Here is a 26751-nt window from a genome sequence, read left to right as displayed (position 1 = left end):
GGAATGGAATGGGGATGAAGGTGTACACGTCACTGCCTGAGGGCTTCTGTAGAACACGTTCAGTCTGAGAATTTCCAAAGGCCAACAAATGCTGTTTAACAGAAAGAAAGAAAACCTAAGATTCCTAAGGCCTGACTCACATATAAAGTGGTAGTTATTGGAAAACTGAGTACATTTTGTAATTATGTTCTGAAACACAGTAACAGTGGATTGTAAGTATAATTACTATTGAAAGTAATTTATGAACTAACAAAAGGCTCCAGCAAAGTTTCATTTTAAAGTAAAATAGAAGCAAGATTGAATTCAATACATTTTCCTTATTTTAAGTTTAAAGAACTTGGGAACCTAACTGAATTAAAACTGAGCGACCTAACCAGTACTCAGAAGAATCATGATAGCATGTACACAAAATAGAGAATAGAATTTTAATGGTATCAAAAACAGAACTTTTTGGCCAATTTAGTACTTGCTGGAATAAAGTTGCAAAATGTTACTCAGTAACTGATTTAGCTTCTAAACCAAGCCAGAATTACACATACTCTGTATATTACTTGAGTATATACAAGTACATTCCATGATAACATGCAGACACATGGAAACAAGAGGATTATAGAATCAATACTGCCATCCCTACTGATGAAGTAATGAACCAAAATCAAAACTGTCCAGTAATCCACTCACTTTGAAAAGGGGGTTTTGAATGTTACTCTTTTTAAGAATTGAAATTGCATGTGGTTAAATTTGATTTTGTTTCCTCAATACGGAGAAAGGGAAGCAGATATATTCTTGTAGCTACGGGAACATACTGGTCGTTTTCTTCTTATTGCAAACGAAAAGGTGTAACAGACGTCCCTCTCAGGTAGCAAGGGCTCTTCGCATTCCAGTGGTCGGGAATGAATTCCTTAAAGCTCTCAAGTATTTGAGTGTCATCCTACCCACAGCAACATACGCTCAAGTGCGCTTAGGAATAGTCACAAGATGCCAGTTTTAATTTTCCTGAGAACTGAATTCGACCTACGAAATGAACAGGGTAGGGAAATGACCTGAGTTCACAACAATCTCTAAATTTAAGAGAGTTACTTCAGCTTTGCTAAGATCTCATCAAGCCTTTTATAGCAAGGGTTTCTAGGCCACACATTTGGTCATGGAACCTTGGAATCTTTTTTGACCACTAAAAAGAAGTGTTCTATGTTGTGCAAATTCAACGAGAGGCCAAAACAGACGAGGACTGATGGTGCCGAGTAAAACCTACGAGCCGGCCACAGATTCCACTACCTCATAAGAACAGAGCAGGTGAGACGTGCAGCTGACCACCTGTGCACCCATGGTGACGGTTACGGGGAAGCTAAGAAAAATCCTTGCATGATAAGCAAAGACAGCACCTTGAGCAGAACCTAGTGGCAGCCACTCAGAAGTGAGGATTGGTTGGGGCAGAGATGGCTACTGATCCCTTCCAGGTAACTTTTCCTTTGTGTGTGAGAACCTATGAATGTGTAAGACAAGCAGAGTAAAATACTGGCTTCCCAGTCACTTCTCCAAATGGTGAATTGCAACTTGTTGTTATTGTTTGCAAACTACTAAGAGGTAACAAGTAAATTATTAGTCATTGATATAAAAGTATATGGTCTAGCTTCAATCTGAGCTCTTCTGATTTGCTCTGTAATTCAAGGCACTTTAAAAGTTTTGGTGCCTTAGGGAATTAACATGTTAACATGAGAATAACGCTCATTTACTCACCTCAAGGAGATACTAAAGAGGTTATTAAATTTATAGCACTTTGAGCTCCTCAGATGAAAAGCACTGTGGAAATAACTACAGCTGAGGAAAACTCTTCTAATGCCTTGGAATCCTGATGTGTTGTGCCACACGTCTCCACCGTGTGTTCTTAAACACTCTAACAGGAAGGTCTGTTAGCGGCACGTCATCTCTTTATGTATGTTGTTTGGCACAGAGATGTTTATATACTTAAAATTGTCATTATACTCCTGATTCCAAAGAAGTTTACGAAATTTTCCAATAAAGTTAATGAAATGTACTCATTACGGAGTTCTGTGTTTAGAAAACTTTAGCTTTCTCTGAGGTACATGTGACATAATAAAAAGTTCTACTTTTTCAAATAATTCAACTAGTGTTATTTGTGTGAAACTACAAGTTTTTAATGAAAAAAAAAATACTCAAAGTATGCCACAGTGTCTATACATTCATCTGAAGAGTACAAAGGTGAAGTTCTGGGAGAAAAAAAAAGGGTCTTAACACTAAATGTGGTTCTTAAATTGTTCAAAAGAAACATTAAAAAAATAATGTTTTATACATTGAAATAAAGCAATTAGTCAGAGGTAATAAATTATAAATACAGTAGTTCAAATATTGTTTCTTTAGCATTAGTTTTGCTAAACAAGTTAAATTCCAAACACCTAAATCTTATGCTCTTCTTTCAAAGAAATTGTGGAAATGAAAGCCTTCATAGAAATCAAAAACAATGATATCACTTTGTGTAAAATATACTAGATATTGACCATTTTAGATTTGTAACATATTTTGGTTAATACATTAGATTCAACCCATTAATATGCCTATATATTTGGGAGAATTTAGACTGTGATTTATAATCTTGCAGGTCACCCAAACGTTCCTTATTTCAAAGTCTTGCTTGATTCTCTGTAGGGGGTTTTGTCAGACTCATAATTAAAATGATGAAAACTGTAAGTGGCTTCTTTTGGACTAAAAAAATGTTTTGTTTTTAAAATAAAGTGCTCTTAAACTCAAATATTTCTTGCCCTAAACAAAACTGAAATATACTTAAACCTGAAATCTCTATTATCTTGACACATACATTTTAACAGGAAAAAAAAATCAGTATTGGGCCATGAATGTCCTTCGAGAGTTCAAATTGGATCTAAATCGGGGTCTGCATTATTATCGTGCTCATGTTTGTACATGAAGGTTAAAAGAAAGAGGGCAACATCCAAAGACGACCAATAGGCAGTATGTGATGTGACAGCTGACCAATAGCGGCTCTCCACAAGTCCTTCTCTGAGTTCAAAATCAATTCTGTGATCCAATTCCACTAAAAAAAAAAAAAGAAGAAAGAAATCAAATGAGTATTACAATAAAACAGGTTCTACATAGACTTACTAAAGTTGAGGATAAAAACTGAGTTAATAGAAGGGATTCTCCTGATAGGTATGTATATATATTTTAAAGTGAATTTTCACTCTAATTATATGGGAAAAACACTCAAAAGAGCCTTATAACCTTGGGATTTTATTTGGTGAGTCCTTTCCGTTGTGTGCACAGGTCATTATGGAATAATACAGAAAACAAAAAATTTCACTTGGTAGCATAGAATATATTTGGGGTAAATCCTGGCTTTTCCATTTAAAATTTGTGCCTGGTTTGTAAAATAAGGAAAGCAGACCTCTTGCAGAATTACAGGCCAGGCTTTCATGCAGTAATGCCTGTGGGAATGTAACAGGTCACTAAAGGCCCTTTCGTTGGGGAGGCCCTGTACATCAACTGGCTCTGTGAGGACATGCTATAAGATAACCACCTTTACACAGTTCCACAGTGTTTCCCTCTGCACTTGGCTGACTTCCTCAAAGGCAGCCTAGATTTTATCCAGTCAGCAAGGCCTAACATGGGCCTGGAACGTACATGTCTCTCAATAAATGTCTGTTGTGGCTGGGAAAGTTACACTAGGCAGAAGAGTGCTGATCCTTGAGAGGAAGGATTTCATTTCTAACAGTGCTGCGCTCAATTCAGTGAATGCAATCAAATCTTTTCTAAAACCCACAGGATGTTTCTCTTGCAATGCCTGCTAAGAGAAAAATCACCTGAACAAATCAAGGCTACAAGAGAATTTCAATCAATACATTTTAACAAATCGTTAGAGATAAATCACTTAGAAAAAACGTTATTTTGATCTTCAGGAACTAAATCCTTTAAAATTGTCAGTAAGCCATATGGTATTTTGAAAGGTCCATCCTGAAAACAAAAACACCCAAATCATTGCCACTCAAAGTCTGTTCTTTGTCCAGAATGCCAGCAGATGTGAGAAGTAAAAAATGGGCAAAAACTAAGATTGGAGAAAAAGTTGGGTTTTGTTTTACACTGGGAATTTGGTAATTGCACATTGAAAACTGTACAATTTTAGAGAATAATCTCATATCAATGTTTAGCTAATATGTAAACACATATTTTCTGACAATCCCATTTGGTGACTTAAAAACATGTATACAGTTGTTATTTTTCTAGTTCTTTTCTGACAAGAAATGTCCATGGACCTAGCTGTACATTCTCAGGTACCAATTAGGTTATTAAACCAATTGTAAGATACAGTGACATAGGCTTTTATAATTGTTATTTTCCTCATTTAAACTATGATAAACTAATCCTTGAGTCAGAAATCATTGAAATCCATACATGGACTGTGAAGTAATGTCTGAACCTTCTGTCTTCTGTAGTCCATGGGACATCTGTGTTAGATTTGTGAGTACATTCTGGCACACTAGACAGGAAGATGAAAAAAGAGAAAAGGAATTCTCAAGCATGATGAGGAAGAGTCAAGGTGAAGTTAGTTATAAAGAGAAAAGGAGAAACGAGAAACAGAAGAGTTGGGAAACATACACATTAATATATTGGTGAAGACTACAAAATTAAAATTTCTAAGAATTTACTTTCAAATGCTACTGGAGATTGTTTTACTAGTCTAATGGTCTTAAGTTCTCAATTGTTGTTTTAAAGTAAAACTGAGTTTTCTTTTTAAAAATTGTATTTTACTATTAGTTTTCCCAATTTTTCCTTCTTTACCTCCCTCTCCCTGCACCCCAACCCTACAGCATTCCCCTCCTTAGTTCATGTCCCTGGACTGTACCTGTAAGCTGAGTTCTGTTTCCTATACCATTTTGGCCTCTCCTTATTTTCTGCCTACCAATTATGCTTCTTCTTCCTTATACTTTTTCCTCCCTTGCCCCTCCCCACTAAAAACCCTCCATCTGATATCCATTTCTCTGATTCTGTTCCTGTTCTAGTTGTTTGCGTACTTTTTGTTTTTCTTTTAGATTTGGTTGTTAATAGTTCTGAGTTTGTTGTCATTTTATTGTTTATACTTTTTATCTTTTTTTTTAGATAAGTCCCTTTAACATTTCTTATAAGGGCTTGGTGATGAACTCCTCTAAGTTGACCTTATCTAGGAAGCACTTTACCTGCCCTCCCATTCTAAATGATAGCTTTGGTGGATAGAGTCACCTCGGATGTAGGTCCTTGCCTTACGTGACTTGGAATACTTGTTTCCAGCCCCTTCTTGCCTGTAAGGTTTCTTTTGAGAAATCAGCTGATAGCCTTATGGGCACTCCTGTGTAGGTAACTTTTTCTTTCCTCTTGCTGCTTTTTTCTCTATCTTTAATCTTGAATGACTTAATGATGATGTGACTTTGGTGTGTTCCTGTTGGGTCCAACTTCTTTGGGACTCTGGGCTTCCTGAAAGTCTATTTCCTCTGCCAGATTGGGGAAGTTTTCATTATTTGTTCAAATAAGCTTTTTTTTTTTTTAGATAGAGGGGAAGGGAAGGAGAAAGAGTGGGAGAGAAACATCAATGTGTGGTTGCTTCTCATGTGTCCCGCTACTGGGGACCTGGCCTGAAACCCAGGCATGTGCCCTGACTGGGAATTGAACCAGTGACCCTTTGTTTCACAGGCCCGTGCTCAATCCACTGAGCTACACCAGCCAGGGCTCAAATAAGTTTTCAGTTTCTTGCTGTTGTTATTCTCCTTCTGGTACCCGTATAATTTGGACACTGGAACATTTCAGGTTGTCCCAGAGATTCCTCAGCCTGTCTTCATATTTTTTTAATTCTTGTTTCTTCATTCTGTTCCAGTTGGATGTTTATTTCTTCCTTTTGTTCCAAATTGATTTGAGCCCTGGTTTCCTTCCTGTCACTGTTGGCTCCCTGAATATTGTGCTTTATTCATTTTGGGTATCTTTCATTTTGCGACCAAGCTCAATTAGTTCTGTGTTTTGAATACCAGGGCTTTAAATTTTCCATCAGATAGGTTGGCTATCTCCTCACTGCTGAGCTCTTTCTGGAGTTTTGCTCTGTTCTTTCAATTGGGGCATATTTCTTTGTCTCCAGCACCTGTTAAGTGGTAAGGGAGTGGGGCCTTAGGAATTCACCTGGGCAGGGTAACCCTCCTTGCTGTGCTGCAGTGCTGCCTTTGGGGCAGGGGCGGCAAGAGAGGGAACAGTGCAGCTTGCCCTCATCTCTAGCCCACTTTCCGACAAACGAACTCTCACGTGAGACTGCGAGTTTCTCCCACCGTGGCAACTGCCAGAGTCCGGTCAGCTGAGTCTCAGTTTCCCGTCAGTCAGCCCCGCCTGCACAGTCTGCCACCTCGCCCGTCCGGTTGGCTGTTTAATTCCTTGGTTGTTGGAGTCCCATGCAGTTTGATTTTCTGGCACTTCTGGTTGTTTATTGACTTTAGATTGGTTATCTTCCTTATGGTTGTGCAAGGAAGCAAAGGGTTTCTACCTAGGCCTCCATTGGCTGAAACTTAAGAGATTTTTTCATTATAACAAGTGTTATTTTGGCTTTGCTTTAATTTTAGTTACTTAAAATCTATTCTTAATATGCTATTATTATTGTGCAGCACTGCCTTCCATAAACTAGACACTAAAATGCCTAATTTAATTAGCCTACTATATGCCATTGTTATTCTTATAACCTACAGGGACGTTATTAAGTGTCACTAACTAAATGGCCCTCTCTGTCCCTATTTATCTTAGTTTGTCCCTGTCAAAATGGCATCTGGGTACCCAGCGTGTACCTGATGAACTCTTTGGTCTCTCACCTTCCTTAAAAAGTTTGCCCCAGGCACTCTGACTGCCCACGCGGTTAATCTCACATTTGTGTTGATTTTGCAGATGAATGGATAGGACTAGATGGGCCTATATCTCATCTTCTCTCTCCCGTTTATACTGATCACAGATTTCCCAAGGGACCGATGTTCTACGTGACAGCACCATTCTAGACAGAATGGGGCAAAAGTGGGTTTCCAGTTGTGAGTACGTAAGACAGAGTTTATTCTCGGTACTATTAACTATTATAATATTTTCCATATGAACAACTGTGAATTTACATTTGCCCCAACCTGTATGTGCTGTGAGATGTGCTCTTGGCCAAAGTGGGCCCAAATCTATATAGACCTTTCTCATGATTACCACATAGAGAATGGGTTAACGCCACATAGGTAGGTTGGCAGTTTTTCCCCAGTTTCTCTCACTGGGTTAGGTCGAAGAGGAGGAGAATATAAAACCATCCCTTTGTCCTTCTTTCTCCTTCTTGAGTGCCTAACTGCTAGAATTCTTCTATTCACAAAGAAAAGAATGAGATTCCTGAACAGCTGAGAAGAAGTAAAAATGAGAAAAAAAATGCTGGCTTTAACAGTCAGCAGTTTGCTTATCTGCTTTAAAACATGGATTTTCTTTTCTGGGGATTCATGCATTTGAGCATATTTCCCTCCCTAATTCCCAAAGCAAAGGCCTGCAATGTATATCGTGTGAAGGTCGAATGTCATCACACTGTGCTTTTATCAGAGAATTCTCTTGTGAATAAAGCTTGTCTACGTGGATATGGTATTAAAAATATAACATGTGAATAGAAAGAAAGCACTTTAGTATTATAATTGCACTAACTGGATAGGTTACTACTATTTAAAGGAAGCATCTTCTCTAGGTAGAAAATTTTTTGAACTTAATGAATCTTAAAAGTTATCTTATTTATAATAATTATGGTCATATTTGCATGATTTTTGGCTCCAGGCAGACACCAAGAGAAATGAAGTAGTTAAAAGGAAACTGTTTCCAAATGTCTGGTCAAAGATTCATCTGTAATAAGAAAGACTATGCTCAGAGTTCTTGTTAGCAAATTGTGCCTTAGTTTTATGCTGCCTCAGAGCAACTATATATTTCATGTGCTTAGGTATTTGACACCCAGAGAATATTTACATTTTTTGAACTACTGTAGTTCCAAATACATTTAGGAATATTCTCCAACTACCCTTTATTCTCCAAAAACTCTAAAACTCTATAATCAGTTGTAATTTCTGTCAAAAAAGTTTCTCAACACTAATCTTCCTGAAAGACATTTAAATACCTAAGTGTAACAACAGATGGGCTACGTGGGTAAACAGAGAGGCTTCACGGGTCAATCTTGAATACAAAAACCTCTAGGAGATGGCAAGGTTTTTTGGACCCTCTACAGTTTGGTTCAAGAAACTCTCCCAGTCATATTCAGAACTAACTTGCTTCCACTTATGCCTGGTACTTCTCAAGAAAATGAACTTCTGGTTCCTTACACGCTCCGTGCTTCCTGCCTCTGTGCTTTTGCTTATCCTGGTTCTTCTCCCTGCAATGGTTTTTAATCTCTGCACGTCTAAATCCTACTTCCAGGAAGTCTTTGATGATTTTTCCAGGAAAATCATATCCCCACTCCTTAGAACTGACAGAATCCTTTACCTGTACCTCTGTTATGTGTCTTATCACATTCTACCACATATTGTCATTATTTATATAGTTATCTACCTTCACTATAGAATATATGCTCTCTGGAAAATACTTAATTTTCACACCAGCATTTAATATCTTTATGGTTGGTACTTGTCTGTTTTATCTTGGTATCTTTTCTAGAGACTACCTTAGTATCTTTGCTAATGGTAATAATTTCATGAGTAATTGTAGAATAAATAAAATGGGAAGACAAAATAGAAGCCATATACATGTTACCATGTGAATCAGTTTGGTATATGGTTATAATTAGTGGTGTAATGGCTTAGGTAGTTGGTATGGCTTTAAGATGGAGGATCTAAGGTTGCTAGAATATAGGACAAATGAATGAATAAATTTTCTGTTCTCCAACTAAATATGCAAGAAGCACAAACTGATTTCTTTATGGAAGTAACTAAAAATTAAATGAGCAGGTACCAGAGTGAGCACTGTTATAAGCTCATTTCTTAAGGGGAATTCACTGAGTTAGATCAGCACAAACTGTGGCTAGTGAGAAAAAAAACCCAAATTAGCTTGTTATACTAGAACACTATTTTGAAACTTTTATCAAGAGTTGTTCTGAACAATAGAAAAACAAAAGAAAAAGAAAAAGGTATGAAAATTTGCAATACAGATATTATATAATTAGATATGGTTAAAATATCCAAAGAAAAACCTGTAACATATCTTTGGTTGAAGATAAAATCCACTGTTTTTAAAAAAATAGAGAAAGGATTTATGGGAAAAAAAGAGAAGTTAATTAATGAAAATAATTTGATGTGCAAAGATTAATCCTTTGTGATGTGTAGAATGTGCTGAAAATTAAGACACTGAAAATCTCTTACATCCAATAATTCTAATTTTTAACACAAACCCACCCTTCTAGAGAATATTAAATATTTGCACTGAAACCAGATGACATACCTAAAAGCCCTAAGTGGTAGTGTTACTGATATCTGAAAAAAACTAGGAATGATTAAATCCTTAACTATGAAAACCTTTATATCTAGTGTAGTACATGAGAAGTACAGTGAATGTTCTTCAAAGCCTTTAGCACAATAGGGAAGAAAAAAATGACTCATGCTTTTCTCTCCTCTCTAAAAGGTTCCTTCTTTGTAGGAGTATAAAGGAATATCATATATTTTAGCACATTACACACTGATCAACAGTTGGGTTTCAGGATCACTACCATTTAAGTATAGAAAATACAGAAAGAAAGTATATATGAAGTAATCTACAGGCTGATTTCTCCAAAGAATTGATCCATTTTTTTTTAATGAGCAGAAGAACTCTCTTAGTAGATCATTTTCATAGTATTCTGAATGCTATTCCTGACATATACCATACCGAGGCTATTATCTTTATTCTGCATTACATTTTCCGGAAAAAGAAGTTGTGGGAGATTAAAGAACGACTCCTGAAGTATGAAATCTGTGAAAAAAAAAACACAAGATGCTGTAAAGTGTTAGCTGATAGTTACAAATGGCCTTCAATGATGCAGTGGCCAAAGTTAGAACAATACTCCCAAATAAGCTGATTAACCCTAGCATACATAAAGAAGGACACACATTGTTTTCTGTGAAGAGTTCTTTCATGGAAAATGTAAGCATAATTAATTTTGAAAATACAATGTCATAATCTGTTAACACCTAGATATCCCCCAAGCATATAGTTTATTTAAGTTCTAACCTAGAGGCAAAAACTATGCTAAAAGAGTCAGATCTTTCCTCTTAATATGTGACAAACATCAGGGAGCATAAGAAATGGAATAGTAAAGTCACTGGAAATAAGCCTAGACTTCTTCAAAAGAAATGAAGAATAGTGAGTGCCATCAACCTGATGACAACTGACAGCACTTAGTCTTCAAAGACAGAAACCCTGATTAATCATGAATTCAAAGTCTGCATCCATTTTATCCTCAAAGACAGAATCAAAGTTGGCAGCTTCAGAATAAAGGTTATGGAGAAAAAGTGAGGCAATCAAGGCGAGCAGAAAGAAGCCAGAATTACCTAATCACAAAGACCAAATTCCAAAAAGAAGACTTAAGGAAGTTTTATGATTTGTAAGATATAGCCAAAATAGCAATTAAGACTTAAGAAATTAGTCTAAATCAGGTTTACACAGAAGAGTATATCATTGAAGCAAATCAAAGAATTAGTAAGGCAAATCTTGAAGATTCCATTTAAAAGGCAGAATTCTACTGTAGTAGTAGTTGCCTAATTTTAATAGTTACATCTGTATCTAGAGATGAATATATATAATGAAGATTCACGATGAGCTCAGATTTAGTTGAGTGTACAGTTGACAAGGAGTTTACCATTTGGACCAACAAAGAATTTATATGTAAGAATGACGGAAAACTCATTTTGTTAAGCTATCAAAATATAATGATGCAATACAGCTAAGCATCTCTACTCTCTGTTGTCCTGAAAGAACAGGGTTCTCTACCATCATTTTGAAATTACTATGTTAAATAGGAAAACAAAACAAAATGAACTGAAACTCACTAAAAACAGTCTTGCTCCCTCAGCTCCTTCTCCATGTCTTCGTTACCCTTTCTCTCGGGAAACCTGCCCTGCTCTTTTGTTCCCGCCTTCACTCCCACTATTTACTGACATCTTTGCTGTTCATTAAGGAATCGTGACTTTTTACCTACCATCTTACAAAATTCTTACAATTATTTTTCCTCACAAGTTTAGTTTTCTTTTGAGATCTGCATGTTATAGCAAGATTTTGTATTTTCACAACCACAATCCTGATATTAAGTAGAATTGAGAGCTTAAGTTAGTGACAGTATAGGAACTCTTATAAGAAAATGAAAATATGAAATTTGTAAATATCAAAGTCACAAATGAATTTTCTAGGCAGTGTTCAAAAGGCTTGCAATTATAAAGTGTTCAGTATTCATTCCAACAAAGATTAAGTTAAAACAATGCTACTGGCCTAAACAGGAATGTCCAACTCCGGTAGGCCCAGGGTAACTCACCCCGGGGTGGGGGTGACTGTGGAAAGATCCAGCCTCCAGGATTGTCACAACTGAACTTCTTTTTAAAGTAAGTTTTATGGATGGCAATGATTTCACTTTAAAATTTAGAGTAGCAGGCACAGAACAAGACTTTAAGTATCTAAAATATGATGCTTAAAAATTTTTTAGAGAAAGAAAACTTTTCCTTTTCCTATAGTTACAGAAAAGAGTAGCCTGTTTCAGAATCTACATTTATACCCTGGCTGGTGTAGCTCAGTGGATTGAGCACTGGCCTGTGAAGCAAAGGGTTGCAGGTTCGATTCCCAGTCAGGGCACATGCCTGGGTTGCAGGCCAGGTCCCCAGTAGGGGGTACATGAAAGGCAACCACACATTCATGTTTCTTTCCCTCTCTCCATTCCTTCCCTTCTCTCTAAAAATAAATAAGTAAATAAATAAAATTTAAAAAATCTACATTTCCCTAAATAATTTAGTGGAATAACTGGTCTTGACTTTTTAGTCCTATTTTACTGGACACTTAAAAGTGAGGGTCAAGATTAGACCCTTGGAAGTTAATATACTAAGTGTGTTAGTGTTTCACAATAATTCAAAATTTTAAACCCTGTAAGTCTCCTAGAGAAAATAAAGATAACTCCATTCTAATGCCAAGTCCTTCACTCATTTCTTGAGTACCTGACTTTATGCTAGGTAGCTGGGAGAGAATGGAAGGCCATATAGTGGATCCAATACTACTGGAAGCATTGAAGGTTTTATAATTAGGCTGGATAAAAGAAACAGAGGGATTAGTAGCAGATAGCTTTGGTGTAGCAGTTTTAAAAAAGTATCAAGAGTAGATATGGCATAGGTTTGATGCAACTACATTAATTTTTAAGGCCAAAGAGACCGTATTTTTGAAAATCTACTTTATAAGAACCAGGGGGTGCTTATCTCAAAGAGATTTGCTTTATGCTCCACACTTAGGACCCCTGGGCCACAAGGTCCTGGTTGTTATTAATCCACCAACGCAGACAGTGAAACTGCCACTTACCTGGAATTAGTCTTAAAAATGTAAGCAGCAAAAGTACATTTTTAATTTAAAAGCTTTAGATTTTAGAGTTGACTACTAATGTTAATATCTCAATCTCTCTGCTCTCTTCAATTTTAAAAAAGATACAGTATTTAAACTTAAGGAAAGAACAGTATGAACTAACATGCAGAATCAAGAAAGCCAGAACTGCTATGTGGAAGGGTCTGTGTTGCCACTGTGGTCGTAGAAGGCGAGGCAACTGGCTTCTTTTCATCTTCTACTGAGTCTTTTGATGTCTCAGATGACTGTGATGTAGATGAACGTCCAAATCTTGAGAACAGCATTCCTCCAAGTCCCTTTCCAATGCTAGCAGCCCCTGCATTTCAGAAAACAGGGCAGTCATTCTGTTGAATTACACCACATACCAAGCTAAAGAGCACCACCCATAATTACAGCCAATTGGCAGAGGGACCAAGCCCTGGCCATGTTTTTCCAGGGTGGAACGTTTAATAAAAATCACAATTATATTGTAGGTTTAAAAATAAAAATGGTATTAAACAGAATGAGAGTGTATAAGCTCTAGGAATATAGCTTAAAATGGAACAAAGATCCCGTTTTATTTAAGTGGCCATTATGTGTTAAAATATTTAGTAAGATTAAAATCTTTAAAAACCATGCCATTGACATGGGCATATATTTATTATTTATACACTCGATACTGAAGTGAAGTGGTATGTTATAAAAAACTGTCAATAAGCAATCTGTACGACAAAGTGAAACAAATTAAACCAGCAGGTAAAGCCTACTTATAGTGCCATCTTGTGGCATTTTATATTAAGGCAACTTGTAAGTAAGAGCAACGGACAAATTCAGCTGGCATCTAACCTCCAGCCCTACCCCAAACATTGTGGCTGGCACTGGAGATCATTCGGAGGCAAATTAAATATCCTTGTTGCCTCAGGAAGAATACTGTTTAAGAGACTTTTGGGACATGGATCAGAGAACTAGTTGGTAAGGCTGCCCTCAGAACTCAAGTAGCCCATTTCACAGATGATGCATTTAAATCTATGACTTGTGAAAGATTTCCCAAGATTAAAATCAGAAACTTGATCCCCAGACCTTTTTTTGTGCATCCAGATTATTCATTTTGTAAAACTATAGGATCTGATCTACTCAGAGAACTCCAGGGCTTTGGTCCTCAACCATGAACAGTGAGAGGGGTAGTTAATTTTAAAACACGGGAATTAACTGTTGGATGGTTTGTAACACAGAATATTTCCAAATACTCCAAATTTAATGCCTGTAAAAAAAGTGCTTATATTCACTGATAAGGAATACTGAAGAGAAATTACCTAATATACTTGCTTTGCCTATATTTGTTATAGATTCTCCATAGTGTCGGCGGGACAAGACAGGTGAGGTCACAGGGCTTGGTATTGTTGAAATGCCTTCATTCTCTGAAACTGAGGTAGGTTCTTTTGTTGGGTGGAGAAAGCTTGGCTTCATATGCTCATAAGGTACAGGATTGGAAGTATTATACCAGTGGATCTGGACAGGTGAAATGTTGCTGTAGTGTTTCAGTATTAATGGTTCTAATCTATAAGCCTTGATTAAAAAAAAATTCAAAGAAACACAACATTAAGAAACACAACTCAGATTTTAGTAAACTTTGTTTATTCTCATTCTAGTACATGCTCAACAGACCTTATGAAAATTTTAAAAACCTGTTATTTCTAACATGTATTCTTATTTGTCTACTCTTACTAATATGTAACTGGTCCAACAGTTCCTTAATGATGGAACTACGAAAAAAAACAATTAGAGTTAGTCTATGTTAATAGTACCCATTAATTAATCTTTCAGAGAAATAAATTTTTTTATTATGTTCTCATATCATTAACAGATTTATATTAGTCTCACAAACAAAGCTGAAGCTATAAAGAGTAAACAGAAACACAGGAAATAAGATCAATTCTTAATATCTTAGGAGATCTTAGAAAACTATTTTCAAACAGACTAACATAATAACACACAAATTAGATGCAGATATTATTTGTCTAATGTGAAGTGGAAATGGTACAACAGAAATGGCACAGCGGAAATGGCCATGGATTTGGCACCAGAGTTCCCTGAGTTCATATTCCGCCTCTGTCACTCATGACCTGTGACACCAAGTCACAGAGTCTTAGAGCCTTAGTTTCCTGAGCTGTAGGAAAGGGGGTAACATTTCCTCTCAAGTATGTTGGAGAGAACAGATACTATTTGTAAAAACTACCTAGCACAGTTTTGACATAAATATTAAAAAAACATTACTTAAAATATTGCAGGAAAACTATAAAAGGAGTAATAAAAATATTAACCAGATTACAACCCTCCTTTATAATTCAACAAAGTTTAACATTATACAAAGGACACCAAAAGCCCAGAGTCCACGTTCAAGTTATAAAACAAATGAGCTAGATTAGTGCATATTAATGAAATACTGAATATCTAGCTACATGTTTTCACATATTCAGGGCCAGGCAGAAGTAATGTCATTGAGTGTGGTTGGTAGGGGATGTGGAAAGTCTCGCACGAGATGGACAGCAAATGGAACATTTTACCTAGAATGCCATGTGGTGTGCTTGAGTGTAATATTGTTTTGTTACAGAATTACACGCTTAGTATATTGTAACGTAAGATTTTAATGTAATAAAAAGGGGGACCTGGCTGGTATGGCTCAGTGGATTGAGTGCTGGCCTGTGAACCAAAGGTTGCCAGTTCGATTCCCAATCAGAGCATGTGCCTGGGTTGTGGGTGAGGTCCCCAGTTGGGGGCATGTGTGAGGCAACCACACATTGATGTTTATCTCCCTCCCTTCCCCTCTCTTTAGAAATAAAGTCTTTAAAAAAGGGGGGACATTGATCTCTGGCCAAGATGGAGGTGTAGGTGGAAACACTGTGCCTCCTTGCACAACCAAAATTAAGGACAACAAAGATTTAGAAACAAAAATACAAACAGAACAGACAGAAAATTGAACTGTATGGAAGTTCAGCAACCATTCAACCAGATTGGTAAGAGGGGCAGAGTCGGCGGCTGGTGTAGAGAGGCCGGCAGAAAAAGGTGGTGGCTGCCAGACCTGAGAGCGCAGGCAGCTCGGGGCTGACCAAAGTCCCACATTTGCGTACAGATAAACTAGGCAAAAACGGGCAGTGAGACAGACCATGCAACCCAGGGCCCCAGGGCCAGAAAATAAAGCCTAAAAGCACTGATTAAAAAGGTGCCAGCAGAGACTCCCAGCCTCACAGGAAACTTCATTGGAGAGATCCACAGGGTCCTAGAACGTACACAAGCACACCCACCCGAGAACCAGCAGGGCCCAGTTTGCTTGTGGGAAGTGGCAGAAGGGACTGAAATTTGAGAGACAGCAAAACAAGCACCATTGTTCCCTCTCTGACCCCGCCCCCACATAGAGTCACAACCCAGCCACTGACTGGGTTGACCTGCCCTGGTGAACACCTAAGGCTCTGCCCAAAAATTATGGCTCAAACAGAAGAACAAATCAAAGCCCCAGAGCCAATACTTTTAAGCAACCAAGAGATAGCCAACCTATCAGATGCACAGTTCAAAACACTGGTGATCAGGATGCTCACAGAACTGGTTGATTTTGGTCACAAATTAGATGAAAAAATGAAGACTATGCTAAGTGAAAGGAAGGAAAATGCACAGGGACCCAATGGTGATGGAAACAAAACTGGGACTCAAATCAATGGAGTGGACCAGAAGGAGAAAGAAACAACCAAACAGAAAAGAATGAAGAATCAAGAATTCAAAAAAAAAATGAGGAGAGGCTTAGGAACCTCCAGGACATCTTTAAACATTCCAACATCCAAATTATTGGGGTACCAGAAGGGGAAGAGGAACAGCCACGAGTGGGAAAGTTATTTGAACAAATAATAAAGAAGAACTTCCCCAATCTGGCAAAAGAAATAGACTTTCGGGAAGTCCAGGAAGTTCAGAGAGTCCCAAAGAAGTTGGACCCAAGGAGAAACACACTGAGGCACATCATAATTACGTTAGCCAAGATTAAAATGAAGGAGAGAATCCTAGAAGCAGCAAGAGATAAGGGGACAGTCACCTACAAAGGAGTTCCCATCAAACTGTCAATGGATTTCTCAAAAGACACCTTACAGGCAAGGGAATAGAAAGAAGTGTTCCAAGTCATGAAAGGCCAGATAAAGTGCTTCTCGGTAAGGTCAAGTTCAAGGAGTTCATCATCTCCAAGTCCTTATTATATGAAATGTTAAAGGGACTTATCTAAGAAAATAAAAAATATGAAGTGAAAGGACAGCAAACTCACAGTTATTAACAACCACACCTAAAACAAAAGCAAATTAAGCAGACAGCTAGATCAAGAGCGGAGCCACAGAAATGGAGATTAGATGGAGGGTTAGCAACAGGGGAGTGGGAGGAGGAGAGGCGGAGAAAAGATACAGAGAATAATTATAGACAGTGGGGAGAAAATAGACAGAGGGAGGACAAGAGTAGTGTGGGAAATGTAGAAGCTAAAGAACTTGTGACACATGGACATGAACTAAAGGGGGGGAATGTGGGTGGGAGGGAGGGTGGAGGGGAATGAAGGGGGGGAATGGGACAATTGTAATGCCATAATCAATAAAATATATTATAAAAAAGGGGGGGCCTTATTTGTGCCAGACCCTCTATATCCTAACAACCCTATGAGGTAAATATTATCATCTGCATCATACAGATAAGACTTATGAAGTGCTTTTTCTGCATCTACTGATATGATCATGTAGTTTTTATCCTTTATTTTGTTTACATGGTGAATAACATTTACTGATTTGTGAATGTTATACCAACCTTGCATTCCCACAATAAATCCCACTTGATCATGGTGTATGATCTTTTTGATACATTGCTATATTTGGTTGGCTATTATTTTGTTGAGTATTTTAACAACTATGTTCTTCAGGTATTTTGGTCTACAATTTCTTTTTTAGTAGTATCCTTAGCTGGGTTTGAAATTAGGATAGGACTAGCCTCATAAAATGAGTTTGGGAAGCTTCCATCCTCTTGAATTTTTTGAAATAGTTTGAGAAGGATACATGTTAGTTCTTCTCGGAATATTTGGTAAAATTCACCTGTGAAGCCATCCAGTCCACCAGCTTTTGTTTGTTGGAAGCGTTTTGATTACTGCCTCAATTGCATTAGGTGTAATCTGTTCATTCAGATGCTCTGATTCTTCCTGATTTAGTTTTGGAAAATTGTATGTTTCTAGGAACCTACCCATTTCATCCAGGTTGTCCAGCTTGTTGGCATACAGTTGTCCATAATATTTTTTTATAGTTCTTTGTATTTCTTTGGTGTCAGTTGTTATTTCTCCTCTTTCATTTCTGGTTTTATGTGGGTCTTCTCTCTTTTTCGCTTGATGCATCTGGTTAAAGGTTTGTCAATTTTGTTTATCTTTTCCAAGAATCAGCTCTTGGATTCACTGATCTTTTGTGTCATTTTTTTAAGACTCTACTTAATTTATTTCTGCTATGATCTTTGTTATTTCCTTGCTTCTACTCACTTTGGGCTTTGTTGTTCTTTTTCTAGTTCATTTAATTGTGAAGTTAGACTGTTTATTTGAGTTTTTTCTTGTTTTTCTTTTTTATAGGCCTGTAATGCTATGAACTTCCCTCTTAGGACTGCTTTCCCTGTGTTTCATAGATTTGGATTGTTGTGTTCTCATTTTCATTTGTTTCAAGGTATCTTTTGATTTCTTCCTTGATCTTGTTTTTGACCCATTCGTATAACAAGTTACAGTCATCCCTTACTATATTGTGGTTCACTTATTGTGGCTTCACTGTATTGCAGGCCACAATAAGTGAACTGCGATATAGTGAGGGACAACTGTATACTTCACTGGTGAGTAGCCATATAGAATTTTATATATTGTTAAAATTATGTAGGTTTAAGAGTGCAGAAAGTGTTTAAGAGCATATGAAGTGTTTATAAGAGTGTGGGAAAGGTTAGTAAGACAGTGGGAAAGGTTTATCGGAGTATGGGAAGGGTTTATAAAGCCTTAAAATATATATAAATAAGAAAATAAACATAACACCACTACTTCACAGATTTTCACCTATTGCAGGGGTCTCTGGAACGTAACTCCCGTGATAGGTGAGGGATCACTGTATTTAGCTTCCATATCTTGGTTATGTATTTTCAGTGTTCTTATGATTGACTTCTAGTTTCACAGCATTGTAGTCAGAGATGCCTGATATAATTTCAATTTTCTTAAATTTATTAAGATTCATCTTGTGTCCTAACATGTGACCTGTCCTAAAAAAATGTTCCATGTGCACTTGAGAAATATGTATATGGAATTTATCTAGAAGGTACCCAGCCATATAATATTCAAAAGACACATTTATTAATAAAAGATACAAAATACAAAAAACATTGTATGTAGGACAATGACACCTTGGTTCGCTTCAAAGTTAGGCACCTTGGGACGTCACACAGTTCTCCCAATTGCCATCAGCTGCCCCATTGTATTTTCCTGAATCTCATCGACAGCCTAAAATCCTTTTTCTTTCAAAGGTGATTTTAGTTTGGGGAAAAGTCGGAAGTCACAAGGTGCCAAATCTGGGCTGTAGCAGGGCTGAATCACTTGGATGATCCGATGTTTCACCAAAAAACTGCACGAGACATAATGCATGAATAGCATGCTAACCTGATGAAGCTGCCAATCACCAGTTGCCCATAGCTGCGTCCTTCTGAATCATCTAAATAGTTTCCATGGAGGAATGTTTGAGCTTAACCCAAAATATGATGCAGATTTGTTGCTCTACTTGCTCAGTCATTTTGAATGCAATGGCCACACAGTACACATGCTCACTCAATGGTGTCTACTGCCCCCACTGATTAGTACAATGAAGTCATCATTGTTCATACATGTGCATTCCAGTCCACTCTCCTTGGCTTCCAGGTTACATCAATATTGCACAAACTGTTCTCGTTATATTAAAATGGCTGGACTTTTTCTGGATAGACCCCATATTCTGCTGCTTTTGGGTGAAATGTTCTGAAGACATCGATTAAGTCCATTTGACCTAGTGTGTCATTTAAGCCCGCTGTCTCCTTGTTGATTTTCTGTGAGGAAAATCTGCCTATGGAAGTCAAAGGGATATTAAAATCTCTGACTGTGACTCTATTTGTCAAATTGCCCCCTTCTTATCCATCAAGATTTGCTTTACATATTTCGGTGCTCCTATGTTGGGTATGTAAATGTTTATTAGGGTAATATTCTCTTTTTGGATTGTTCCCTTTTTCATTATGTAGCATCCTTTTTTGTCTCTCACTATAGTGTTGTTTTTAAAGACTATTTTGTTGGAGTATAAGTATTGCTACTCCAGTTTTTCTATTCGCGTGAAATATCTTTTTCAATCACTTTACTTTTAGTCTGTGTGTATTTTGTGATCTGAGGTGGATCTCTTGGAGGCAGCATATGTATAGGTCTTCTTTTCTTATCCATTCAACTACCCTGTTTTTTGGTTGGAGCATTTAAGCCATTTATATCTAAGGTGATTATTGATAGATATGTATTTAGTGCCATTTTATTGGTAAACTATTTTCCTCTGATTTTTTTCTTTCTCTGTTTCTTCTTTTTTTAGGGGTTTAGGTTTTTTTTTAATGTTTTATTTATTTATCTTTTGAGGGAAAGGAAGGAGAGAGGGAGAGAAACATCAATGTGTGGTTGCCTCTCATGCATTCCCCACTGGGAACTGGCCCGCAACCTAGGCATGTGCCCTGGCTGGGAATCGAACCATGATCCTTTGATTCACAGGTCCATGATCAATCAACTGAGCTATACCAGCCAGTGCACCACGATCCTTTGATTCCCAGGCCCCGTGGTCAATCCACTGAGCTACACCAGCCAGGGCTCTTCTTTTTAAAGCAAAACCTTTAAAACACTTGTTTCATTATTGGTTTGGTGTTAACAAACTTCTTTAGCTTTTTCTTGTCTGGGAAGCTCCTTATTTCTCCTTTGATTTTAAATGCTAGCCTTGCTGGGAAAAGTAGCCTTAGTTGTAGGACCTTGCTTTTCACCACCTTGAGTATTTCACCCCACTCCCTTCTGTCCTGAAATGTTTTTGTTGACAGTGTAATTGGTGCTCCCTTGAATGTTACTATCCGCTTTTGTCTTGAGGTTTTTAGGATTCTCTCCTGGCCTTTAAGCCTTACCATTTTGATTATGATGTCTTAGTATAGGCCTCTTTGAGTCCAATCTGTTTGGGACTCTCTGAGCTTCCTGGACTTGTGTGTCTTTTCCCTGCACCAGATTAGGAAAAATTTTGGTCATTTTTTCTTCAAATAGGTTCTCGATCCCTTGCTCACTCTATTTTCCTTCTGGAATTCCCATGATGTGAATGTTGTTATGCTTCACATTGTCCTAAAGGTTTCTTAAGCAATTCTCATTTTTTTAAATTATTTTTTCTTTTTTCTGCTGTAATGGGGTGTTTTTTTTCTATCTTGTCTTCCAAATTATTGATTCCATCCTCTGCTTCATCTAATCTACTGTTTATTCCTTCCAGTGTATTATTTTTTTCGGATATTGCATTCTTTATTTCTGACTGGTCCTTTTTTATGGATTCTATGTCTTTTTTCATGCTGTTGAGTATCCTCATAATCATTACTCTAAACTATCAGAAAAATTTCTTGCCTCCATTCCATCCAGTTCTTCTGGAGAATTCCCTTGTTCTTTCATTTGGAGCCTGTTTCTCTGTCTTCCCATTTTGGCTGCCTCTTTGTGTTTGTGTCTATATATTAGGTAGATCTGTCAAACCTGGCTTGTGAGTAGCTCTGGGCAACCTGTTTGGAGATATCAGAGATCAATAGCATGTGGCTCCCTCTCCTGGGTCTGGGTGTGTGCAGAAAGAACCAGGCTGTACACCAAGACCAGCTTTTACCACTGCTGGGCCCAGGGGAGGGTCAGCTACAGCCTCAGAGCTCCCAGAGATCTGCCTCTGCCTTCAGGCTTTCTGTTCGGATGAAAGAGTGAAAGTCTTCCCACTGTGGTCCTAAGCACTAGCTAACAATCTTAAAAAAAAACCTTTTATACAGTTATATAAAGCCATTTGTCCGAATGGTACTTAAAATAGTTTATTTTAAATTTAGTTATATCTAGCTTTCCCCCCAAAGGACTTAAGGAAGCATTTTTCTCATCTAAAAAATTATGCATTAAACTGTTCGCCTGGATACAAGATCCTTGGAGTGTTTACATTTTTAAAAATGTACAACACAAACATAAGAGAAAATATAAAAATCCCAAAAGTTTGTAATTCCACCAGGCTAAAACGAACTCTTCTACTTTTTCATGTTTAATACATAATATTTAAGTATTTTCATTTCTAAAAGGATCTACCAAACACATTTTGATATTGTGGCATGCATGCTTTAGAGAAAAAGTATTTAAAGTGAGATTCTCAAAATTTATGATTGCTAGATTATGGGTATTGCAACTGGTTATGGTTTGAAAGTCCAGAAGAGTCCCTGTCCCTTGTATTATTATTTTTACATGATACTCTTATACTATAAGTATAACATAAATAGGTCATCCCTAAGGTATTTCATTTCCTGAGTCTTCTATCATCTAAAACACAAATGTTTAAAAAGATGAACCTATGCAAGTAAAATCATTAAATGAACTCTCATTAATTCAGTGGTAACTTGCAAGGTTTCTTAAAGATTCTTTTAGGGACAATTTAATGGAGAAAAATATCTATATATGCAACTCACCACTGGATCTGTTGGATGAAAAATATTTAGTAACCGGTTACAAATCTCCCTGGGCAAAATATGGTCCTGACTTCCAGAGTTTCCTGGGCGAATGCCACGTAATGCCAGAAAAACTGCCAGTGGGGATCCCATGCAGAAGAAATTTTCAACCTAAAATAATAAAGTCATCGAAAATTTAAAAAACGGTGAAGTGTTTTTTCATACAATTTGGGCACAATATAACATATGGTAAAATACAAATAATAAAATTATCTCCAAATATGTCTTTTTTTAATGAGTTTTCTCTAGATGGCATTTGCATTATTTAACTATATGCCAATCATTAATTATTCGATGCAATCTATTTATAGGAACAACTTTAAATATAATAGAAAATAAATGAGAAGGGTAAGGAAGATAATTTCATTGTGTTTCTATATACTAATCAAAGACTTATTAAGCTACTACTGTATATGAAGTAATACACTAGATTCTGTGGAGGATATAAAAATGAGTAAGGCAGAGCTTTTGTACTCAAAGTTTAGAATCTTGTGTGGAAGGCAGAATAAAACAAGTGCATAAGATAGGGAAAGTATGGTTTCCAATCTTTTTCTTCTCATGGCACAAAGAAAGTTATTATTGAAATTCTGTGGCACACCAAAAAATAAATGATCTTTTTGGCAATATGACAAAAAATGGGTATAATTTTGATTCATTCACATAGAATGGCTATTGTTGACTGTTGTCTTTTTTTAAATTGACAATCTGACAGAAAAGAGGTTGGTACCCTTGACTAAATAGGCAGGTATTACATGTTTAAAAAATTCTTGCAGCGCACCATTTGAAAATTGTTGCTATAAGAGAATAGAAAAAGCCCTGGCTGTGTTGGCCCTAGCTCAGTTGGCTGCAGTGTTGCCCCTATAAGCCAAGGTTTTGGGTTTGATCTCTGTTCAAGGCACATAAAGAGGCAAACAGTGAATGCATAAATAGTGGAATAACAAATTGGTATTTTTTTCTCTTTCTAAATTCAATAAACAAAATTTTTTTAAAGGAGAGAACAGAGAAAGGAATAATTTATTTCAAGTCTGAGAGCTTTGCAAAGGAGGAAGCATTTGCATGGGCCAAAAAAGATTAAAAGAATTTCCATGGTTGGGGTTGGGACACTGGGGCTGGAACCACATGAATTAAAGCAAGGGCAGGAAAGAACATGGCTTAATTTAGGGAACAGAAATAGTCTGACATGGTTGAAAAATTGGGTATGGGGAAAATGTAGCTTGGAGTGTGAGAATGCTATAGAACCTTGACTGTTATGATTAAGACAGTTGGACTTAATTTATTTTAGAGGTGGTGAAAGAATACAATTTGACCCATGTTTTAGGAGGTTGGTAACTGATAGTAGCTTCTGGATAAACTGGAAAATCAAGAGGCTGGTGACTTGGAAACAAGGTAGGAAATTATTGAGTTTAGGCAAAAGATAACGTGAATCCAGGGAGGACTAGCTGTCCCATTCAGAAATGAAAGTATGAGTAGACAGGGTGGAATGAAACTGAATGAATGGTGACGGGGATAAGAAATGAGTAAGAGGCAATTCATAATATTAGATTCTGGCTCACTGGGAGGCTAGCAATTCCATTAACCGTAACAGGAAACTCTTAATTCTATTTTTGTGCATACTAAGTTTGAGGTATTGTGTTTACTGGCAGAGCCTCATGATCCAAATCAGTTTCCCATTCGCCAGACCAAAGTCTGTCAGTATCTTTTTAAAGTTCAGTATTCACCCACAACGTAGCTAACACCTCTATTCTGAAAGTAAATCCATCTGCCAGTTAATAGGCACTGAAGATTTATGTTCCTTTTAGAATTCTGGAGTCCTACACACTAATTTGCCAATTCATCAGACATTCCTTTTCAAACTTTTGATTTCTATATTTTTCTTCTATGCTTAATTAATAATTTTAAATCTATATCATTAGACTACATATGACTTTGTATTGTGATCTACTATAGCACTATAGTAACTACGGAATTATAGTACATAATTACTAATATATGTGATACTAAATTTTGAGATCCTAATATATCTCAGTGGATCATACGCAACTCTTCAGTAAAAAAAAAAACAGTCCACAAAACAGAAGAGTTTACTTTCTTTTACCAGATAAATTCTGTGTATTTGACATTGATTATATATAATGATTGTGATAAAAATGAAACTCAAATTCCAGGTGGGGATAATTCCAAAGACTACATTCTTATAGCTTTTAAATATATGTTATAAATTTAGTTATGGTTTTTAAATGTATAAGTTTGAAAAAAAACTTTACAAGTTGTAGAGATAGATTCTATATTATGAAAATTCTGAACGTTTTATTTAATTCATTTTTTTCAATTACAGTTTACATTCAATATTATTTTGTATCAGTTTCAGGTATATAGCTTAGTGGTTACACAATCATACACTTTGCAAATTGTTTCCCCAAATTCTTACTGTTTTAAAAAATTTTCTGCATCATTCTATTACTTAATCTGTGTGATTAAAAAAAAAAACCACACACACCCTGGCTGGTGTAGTTCAGTGGATTGAGCACAGTCCTGCAAACCAAGCAACCACGGTTCGATTCCCAGTCAGGGCACATGCCTGGGTTGCAGGCCAGTTCCCAGCAGGGGACACAAGAGAGGCAACCATACATTGATATTTCTCTCCCTCTCTCCTTCCCTTCCCCTCTATAAATAAATAAGTAAGTAAGTAAGTAAGTAAATAAATAAATAAATAAATAAAATCTTTAAAAAAACCCCACAGATTTTAAGAAGAGGTACTATAGTATACTAACATGGGCTATAGTCAGCAGAAAATGAGCGCAAGGAAACTTATGCTGTACTCCATTTAACAATGGAAACATTGTTTTTCAGCTGTAGGCTGTATTCTTTTCAACACTGAGGGGAATACCAACATCTCTCTGCCACTTTTATTCTTCTAAACCATTGCTTTTGACAGCTCCATTCTGATGCTTGAAAACTTTGAAAAGCTTCCTACTCTCCATATCATATATAAGTTCTTTATTTCTAGCCCTCCCTGCTCTTCTACAGCCCCCTGCCCTGAGTTCTACACATTAACCTAACTGGTTTGTTCACCTGCTCCAAACAAACCACTTGTGTCCCATCTTCTGCTTTTGTTACACACCTTTCACTGACTGAAATGCCAACTTTCCCTCCCTGGAATCATCACTGTTATATTTCCACTTATTTTTCTGACCCCCCCCCCCCCCCCAGATTGCTAGGCATAAAGGTTTGTTAATGCTAAATATTTTGTTAATGCATTTGTTAATACTAAATGCTAAATATTTTCCAGCTATTTTTCTTTTCCCACTGCTTGAGATTATTTTGTGTTTCTTGAAGGTACTATATAAAGTTACATCCCTCCATACCTTTATGTTCTTTCTTTTACACAGAATAGCATTTTTCCTTTCCTCCACTTAGAAACATTCCAACTTACTGGTAACAAGTACAAATGTCATTCCCTTGTAACACTTTTAGCTAAAAATAAAAACTACTCTCTTGTATATACATCATTTTGCATACTGCTGATAGCAGCAGTAACACTGCGTTCTATCCTAAGGTCTGGGCAACTGTCTTGTCTTGTCTTTGAAGAACCCAGAAACTAGCAGTGTCCATTCAGCACATAGTATGTGTTCAATAAACACCACTTTGAAAGAACAATAATTAAGATTTCATTTGAATCCTAGTGTCATGCCTCAAATACTGTTCTGGAAAAAGAATAATGAAAATCTTATCCATGTTTCCTTACCTTAAATTTTAAGGCAGGTGTTTGTGTCATGGATGATGCCTTCAATCCATGTAGCCGTTCTTCTATTTCTCTCAGCCTAGGAAGCAGTATAAAATTATTTATACATATTTATAATTTCATAATTATTGAGTACTCACTAGTTCACTAAGTATAAGGAAGAAACTGATGACCTATTATCTAATTCCTCAAATTAATCCCTATGGACAGTATTTAATAAATGTACCTACTATAGCATGAAAAGTCTACAAAAGTATATAAAATGATTAGTAAAAGTACCACTATTCATAATACCTGCTGTTAGGTTTTTTTGGTGGATCCTTCAGTGAAATGTGAGACAAGTATGTACATATATCTCTCGTAAAAATAAAAAATCACACCAGGCTCTGGCTGGTGTAGCTCAGTGGATTGAGCGCAGGCCTGCGAACCGGACAATCGTGGTTCGATTCCCAGTCAGGGCACAGACTGGGGTTGCAGGCCAGTTCCCTGCAGGCCAGTTCCCAGCAGGGGATGTATGAAAGGCAACCATACATTGATGTTTCTCTCCCTCTCTCCTTCCCTTCCCCTCTAAAGATAAATAAATAAAATATTTAAAAAAAAATCACACCAAATGTTCACACCAAATCACACCATATACATTGTTCTGTCTTTCCCCC

At 36.8% G+C, this 26751-nt stretch overlaps 1 protein-coding gene across 6 annotated transcripts in view; it reads right to left on the bottom strand.

Annotated features, from left to right (window-relative positions):
• Positions 1-411: 411 nt before the first annotated feature.
• Positions 412-26751, bottom strand: part of DDHD1 (DDHD domain containing 1) — an 87716-nt gene continuing 61376 nt past the window's right edge. For 3 of the 6 annotated variants that reach the window (XM_053670091.1, XM_037155657.2, XM_053670093.1), the window contains 6 exons: positions 26099-26174; positions 22315-22464; positions 13881-14133; positions 12713-12904; positions 9886-9969; positions 412-3067 (listed from right to left, as the gene is read on the bottom strand). In XM_053670091.1, the coding sequence (XP_053526066.1) occupies positions 2886-3067; positions 9886-9969; positions 12713-12904; positions 13881-14133; positions 22315-22464; positions 26099-26174 (937 nt within the window). In that variant the 3' untranslated portion in view covers positions 412-2885. The remainder of the gene's footprint in view (positions 3068-9885; positions 9970-12712; positions 12905-13880; positions 14134-22314; positions 22465-26098; positions 26175-26751) is intronic. The other 3 variants (XM_037155656.2, XM_053670094.1, XM_053670095.1) reach the window with 1 other exon arrangement.

The sequence above is a fragment of the Artibeus jamaicensis genome, unplaced genomic scaffold (genome assembly GCF_021234435.1).
Source record: "Artibeus jamaicensis isolate MK-2021 breed Jamaican fruit bat unplaced genomic scaffold, CSHL_Jam_final contig_548, whole genome shotgun sequence".
NCBI classification, from domain to species: Eukaryota; Metazoa; Chordata; class Mammalia; order Chiroptera; family Phyllostomidae; genus Artibeus; species Artibeus jamaicensis.
The sequence above is the reverse complement of the archived record's forward strand: the minus strand, read 5'-3'. Positions and strand labels throughout refer to the sequence as shown.